The following is a 7,141-nucleotide window of genomic DNA, read 5'->3' as shown; positions in this document are numbered from 1 at the left end:
GTGAGACTTTCACGGCAAAAAGGAGCGACGAATTGACGTGATTAAATGGAGATAGTTTAAGGGATGGAGAGTGACATATTATATGCTAATCTTTGTCTCTTTCAAACCGCGCCGTGTATCGAGGGCTTGGAGGGACCAATAGCAGTACGATTTCTATCCACGTAGATAACATTCGCTACGTCTATTGGTTGAATGAAGTCTTCGATATAATACAGGCCGCGCGCGGCGCGGATGCCGTGCCGTGCAGCCTAACCTCTTGAGGCCGAGATTTTTAGACACAATAGTTTTGGATTTTAAGAGGACATTCGGTGTTTTGACTTAAAAAAAAAGAACAGTCACTTACCCTCCTCCCTGACAATAGTCCTAACGCCATGGAAGAACCCTTTAAACCGTGGTTTCTCCATCCTCATGTCGTTGATGAACTTGACCTTGACGGTCTCCATGGGGGTGACAGCTATGATGGCCTCCGCGACCCCGGCCGCCAGCCCGCACGTGAGTTTCCCCGTGGTGGACAGTGTGCCGTCCTCTTTGATCATATACTGCTTCGCCTGCTCGAACACTCCGAATCTGTTGGTAAGATATGGAGCACAACATAACATCAGCTCACGATATTTTAACTGTAATTTTGCGGAGAAGATCTACATACATAGGTACATAAACTCACGCCTATTTTCCACCGGGGTAAGCAGAGACTATGGAATTCCATTTGCTTCGATCCTGGCACACTTCTCTTGTTTCCTCCACATTCATCAATCGTTTCATACACGCACGCCGGTTAGATCGTACTAAACCTTTTCTAAAGACATCTCCAATTTGGTCAATATACGTCCTTCTAGATCTACATCTACATAAGATCTATGTAAGGTATAGTTTTGTCCCCTTACAATCTACACGAAAGAAAAGTAAAAAAAAAAAAACCAGAGTCACGACTGTTTTCTCAAAGACCCTTTCGAGGCAGAGGTTATAGTCGGCTTATTACAAGAAGTTAGGATCTGCGATCTACCAGTGTGTCGCGACCCATAGCACACCCCAGACTATACAAAAATCCTCGTTTTACACAGATACTACACATTGACGTTATCGTACGCTCATCATTTGTATGTGACGTCTGACGCCATACGATTGAAGACTAAGACCGAAGGAGCGTGAGGTAAACCTAGCTCAGCCGTTGGTAGGGAGCGGAGAGTTGCCGTTCTATACGTAGTATTTAGTAGTTTGGGAACCCTACTATAAGGTACGCCCAAAAAAAACTAACTCAAAATTCGTTTATTCGATGTAGGGTTGTCAAAGAAAACTTATTGAATGTCAAAATACGATTTTAGGTCTATCATATACAAGATTACGCAACTCACGTGTTCTGTATATAAATTCAATGTTTACATTACTGTCGCGTTATTGTGTCATCGCTTGGAAACGTGATAGTAGTCGATAAACTGAGGTTTCCAATTCTTATCTACTAGGTTGGAAAGATAACTTAGTTAATAATACATAAACATAACTTAGTCGTGGTAGTCCAGTTGGTAGAACGCTTAGCCTCTCACTTTGAGGTCGCAGGTTCGAATCGCACAGGCCTAAACCAATGATTGTCGAATTTCCTTTCGAATTCATGTTTGTTTCAGCGGTGAAGGAAAACGTCTAGAGGAAACCCACATTCCCGAGAAATGCATTTTCGGAGGTATGTGACCTAACCTGTATTGGGCCGGTTTTCCATTCGCGGGTTGGAAGGTCAGATAGGCAGTCGCTTCTGTAAAAAAACCGGACCTGACAAATCTTCAGGTTAGGTTAGCGGACCCTGTGAAAAACTGACATAACTTAAGTCCACGAGTATATTCGCTAGTTAGTGGTACGTCGCAAGATGAACAAAGTACCCACGCTTTACCGAACTTTCTGTTAGGCCATCGTGATAGGTCAGTCGTGTTAGTGAAAATTGCACTTAAGATAAATTAATAAATTGGTGCAAGTTGGTGCAAGTCCGGTACCGAATTGATTCTTGTCTCTATATTACGTCATCTTAAATGAAAGAGGTGTGATAAGCTAGTAAGGACTGTTGGACGGAAGGATTAGCAGACATAATGTTGATCAAATTGCCGCCACAATTAGCGAAGTCGTCGATAAAATTGCGGGCGAAATGCTGCTATGATAATGTTTAATCACGATGTTATGTTTATTCTTAGAATATTATTATGTATTACGATGAATGTAGAGTTACTTGAAATGGGATTTTAAATAGTATCAATCCCGCGAGATCCCGAAATTTTCGGGGGGATTGATACTTATTCTAGTTCATAAAAAATTAAAAGTTAGAATGGCTGTAAACTTGAGTAAGGTTGATTACAAAATATTTTTTTAAAGAAAACAAAGATCTTTATTCTTCAATATTACTAACTAAATAATTATGTCTTCTCTGGAAATCAGCCTAATCTAAACAAAAAGGAGAATAACTCAAGGAGATTCGCCCAATCCCGTCAATCTCGAATCTCGAAATATTATGCTTCGGGATTGATCTCGAAAAATTTGACGAGATCCCGCAAGATCGGGATTGCATTCTCTAGTGATGTCGCTACCTACAATTTTTGTGTCTGACAAGGCTGTTCTTTTATATCAATGTTTACATAGCTGTTGCTGGTCGCTATTATCTCACTCGCGTGCTCGTGATTCGTGATGTTAAACAAACACGTTGTGTAGGTACTATCGGTACGTAGGTACCTACCTATACATAATTGTGTAATTTCCTAGGTCAAAGATAAATTATGAAATTCTGATTACTTACTAAATAAAGACAGATGTGACAAAAAAGTTTCCTGTTTTGTATTTAACTATGAACTATGATTTTTATGAATTTTAATAAACGGACGTACATTGACCAAATTGGAGATGACATTAGAAAAGTTTTCGTACGATCTAATCTGAACCGGCTTGCGTGTATGAAACGATTGATGAATGAGGAGGAAGCAAGAGAAGTGTGTCAGGATCGAATCAAATGGAATTCCATAGTATCTGCTTTTCCCGGTGGGAAATAGGCGTGAGTTTATGTATGTATGTATGTAGATCTTCCCTGCTGTAATATACATGTTTATATACGGTCACGAGTACTAATACACCTTGAAACCATGTCACATTAACTTTTTTGACAAATTGAACCGTCTCATTAAATGTCAAATACGCGACATGGTTCTAAAGTGGGTACATGTTATTGGTTATGTCTGTATATGTGTTACTAAGGTTTAATTTCAATTTTCCTTATTTATAAAGCAAGACGACAAATTAGTTTGTGTGTAAAAGGATTAACTGATTTCAAAGAATGTTTGTGAGACATTGGAAAATACAGGAGGCATTCTAAAAGCATATCTATTTAATGTAATGACTATACTAAGAAAATCACCGGATGAGAGCCCTCAGCGCTCCCCATTTGTAGGGCCAAGTAGTTACTACCATTTGCAGTCAATCTACAATAACGCCCAAAAAAAAAAACTAGTGAAACAAGTAGAAAGAAAGGCAAAAGCAAGTTTAGTATGCGAAACACCTAGGGTTATGTAAGCGCAAGTCGGACTGCAATGAGAGACATTCCTTTTCGTTTTATTATATAATTATATAAATAATTATATAAATCTACTGTATCTTTTTACTTATCCAACCAAGCTAGATAGCCTGTGGCAACTAGGTTATCGAGAACGAGAATTTGCATTGGAGAACTGTCAAGTTCCTTCAAATACGATTTTTAAGTGAGTAACTAATATACCTGTATATAATTACGTATTTTTGTAATTGTACTAAAGAATAAATGGATCTGCGTTGTTTTTCAATAAATATTTTTTATTTATTTAATGAAATTCTAGCAGACATTTCTTCTATTATAGAGGGAAATATTATGACGATTATGCATTTCACGAGCTCAGTGGTGAAGCAAAACATTGTTAGGAAGGTAAGTGACCCAACCTAGTGAGCTGGTTAATCCTTCAAGTTAGAAGGTCAGACAGGCACTCACAAAAAACCGGACCGGTCAAATGTTCAGGTAAGGTAAACGGACTTTGTGAAAACGGGATAACGCGATGGAGATGATAGAAAGGGATATTATCTCATCATCATTCGACCGGTATGTCATTGAGGCAGTTATCACGGATAGCCCTGACCTCCACGCAACAGAGACAAGTGAATGCGGCGAGCGTGTCTCGTGAACAGTGATTGCAATCCCGACTCGAGATCGCAAATTCGAGATCCCGCGGGATTGGAAATATCAATCCCGATTTTTTCAGGATCTCGTCTAGTTCATAAAAAATGTAAATTTAGGACGGTTCAAAACGATGAAAACTGCTTGTTTGTGATAGTGAGGTTAATTAAAACAAAAAAAAAATTGAAAGACATTTAGTCTTCTTTGGAAATCAGCATAATCAAAACAAAAATTAACAAAGTCAAGGAGATTCGCCCAACCTCGTCAATCTCGAATGGGATTTCGTTATATTATGTTTCGGGATTGACCCCGAAAAATTAGACGATCGGGATCTCGCGACATCGGGATAGCATTCCCTAGACCAGAGCACAAGAAAGAACAAGACTTACAAGAGAGAACCGAATGACGAATAAGACCGAACTAAGATCGGTTGATATCGATAATGCCGGTCAATTATTATTATTTTATCGATTTTATTCTATGACATTGTTTTTTTGTATTGTTTTGTAATGAATGACTTTTTGATTTGGAAATAATAATTGTTATATTCGTTAATTTATTTTAGTTTAATAACTTAATATCTTCTTGTTATTATTATTTGCATGTCATAATTTTCATAACTAAAAATGTTGACCTAATGCTAAATGTTGACCATCTGCAAACTGTACAAGGCGAATAAATGAATTATGAATTATGGACAATTTGAAAAAGAAAAGCAGCCAGTGTCCTCACAATTAGAGTTTTTATAACGGGAACATTCCTACTTTAGGAACATTCCCTGGAACGCCACATCACTGCACGTGAGTGTGGCACACTGAACTATTGTTATCAGTCAATGATACATTCATTTGGCACGGAAAGAATGAATGATTTGCCGTGGAGATGACTCGCGGTTCATAAGACACGAATACGCAATAATACTACGTATAATATTTAAGTTTTTTTTTAATATAGGTTTAAGGTAGGATATAGATGCATGCACACCTTAAATCCCTTTCGATGTAGGTAGAGTTAACATCACCATCACCAGCCCACTAACCAAAATCTAAAACAGCCACTGCTGGGGCACGGGCCTTCCCCCGGATGGATAGGGAGATCGGGCCTTAAACCACCACGCGGGCCCAGTGCGGATTGGTGGTTATTAACGACTGCTAATGCAGCCGGGACCAACGGCTTAACGTGCCTTCCGAAGCACGGAGGAGCTCAAGATGAAAACTTTTTTTTTGTGGTTACCGATCCTATGACCGGCCTTTGCGAAAGTTGCTTAACTTCAACAATCGCAGACCGAGCACGTTTACCGCTGCGCCACCGAGCTCCTCCAGAGTTAACATATCAAAGAATAAGGAATAATACTTGTTGCGGTAACTCTTCGCCCCGCACCGATTCTTGATTTGCCTCACCCCTATGGGTCTTACTTTAGTCTAAATGGCCGTAAACAGCTAAGGAGTAACGGGGAGCGCGCGTATTGTCTGTCTCACTCACTGCAAAGTTTCACGCTTAAACCACTGAACCGATTTAGATGTGTAGCAGAGTACAAACTCTGCACATACTGGGTTTCAGACTTTGGGAAAATAGGACAGTTTTTTCGTCCCAACCGGATGAAAAGGGGATGGAAAAACATATCGCGCGCGATAACCGCAGTCAAGTTGGGCGGAAGGCAAGAGGGAAACCACTGCCCTATTTTTTCCTAAAAATTAGCATGAAGAATGCTACACCGACAAGAGCGTGGCTCTTAAATTAGTGATGTGATGATGAACCGTAGTCCACGAGCTTGTTTTCGCGACTGGAAAGCTTGTGAGTATTTATAGTATAAGATATAGAAAATGTTCATTGCCACAGCAGAAAAAAATACATTTGTTGTTACACTTGCAACGCTGAAACGTCTAAAACAATAAAGACGCCATTTAAAGGGTTATTTATGATCCAGCGGAGTCGTATTACAAATGGTTTAATATAGCGAGAATTCTCGCATAGTTCTGTGTAAGTGACATTTACATACATACATAAACTCACACCTATTTCCCACCGGGGTAAGCATAGACTGTGGAATTCCATTTGCTTCGATCCTGACACACTTCTCTTGCTTCCTCCACATTCATCAATCGTTTTTTAAACGCACGCCGGTTCAGAGTAGATCGTACTGAACCTTTTCTAAGGACAACTCCAATTTGGTCAATCTTCTTCTTTGCGAGTCGATGGCGATCGAAACTAAATTTTTGCTGACCAATAATTGGCCACGCTTACGGCATTGTCAGTGGCTTCGTACAGGTCTTTAATAGTGCAGATGTTAGGGCACTTAGGACAGCACAAAAGGTGAGCCATAGTTTGTCAATGTACGTCCTTCTAGATCTCTTTATCAAAATTCATAAAAATCATAGTTCATAGTTAAATAGAAAAAAGAAAACTTTTTGTCACATCTGTCTGTCACAATTTTAATAATGTTATTTCGAAACATCAATGGTGCTGATTCATGTACAGTCATGAGCAATATAATGTACCCACTTTAGGACTCTGTCGCACTAACACATTTGACATTCAGTGAGACTTACAGTTTAATTTGTCAAAAAAGTTAATGTGACATGGTACCAAAGTGTATACATATTCATGCTCGTGACCGTACACACCATCTAATTTTAAGTTATATCTATCATTTTCTTATCCGCTGAAAAAGAAAGAGACAGGTAATCGACAGGCATAAAATTGATGGAACACACGTCAATTTTAGGAAATTTGAAAAATCCTTCCAAAATTTTATATTGGCCAATAACCCGACAGAATTAAGTTGACAGCACACATCAAACTATAATATGAGCGAGATGCCTATTTTATTCGCTCGGGTTATTCATTCATTTTAAAACTAACAGTTGTCAATCATCCGTCCCCTTCCTTTGTATATGAAAGATAGATAGATAGATAGATAAAATACTTTATTGAGCACAATGGACACAAAATACAGAGATAAGGACAGCATAT

At 39.0% G+C, this 7,141-nt stretch overlaps 1 protein-coding gene across 1 annotated transcript in view; it reads right to left on the bottom strand.

Annotated features, from left to right (window-relative positions):
* The window catches only part of LOC126375909 (putative tricarboxylate transport protein, mitochondrial), a 31,977-nt gene that overhangs the window by 16,763 nt on the left and 8,073 nt on the right, over nucleotides 1–7,141 (bottom strand). The window contains exon 3 of the mRNA XM_050022999.1: nucleotides 344–567. Coding sequence (XP_049878956.1) covers nucleotides 344–567 — 224 coding nt within the window. The remainder of the gene's footprint in view (nucleotides 1–343; nucleotides 568–7,141) is intronic.

This window comes from Pectinophora gossypiella, chromosome 20 (assembly GCF_024362695.1).
Source record: "Pectinophora gossypiella chromosome 20, ilPecGoss1.1, whole genome shotgun sequence".
Lineage (NCBI taxonomy): Eukaryota > Metazoa > Arthropoda > Insecta > Lepidoptera > Gelechiidae > Pectinophora > Pectinophora gossypiella.
The sequence above is the reverse complement of the archived record's forward strand: the minus strand, read 5'-3'. Positions and strand labels throughout refer to the sequence as shown.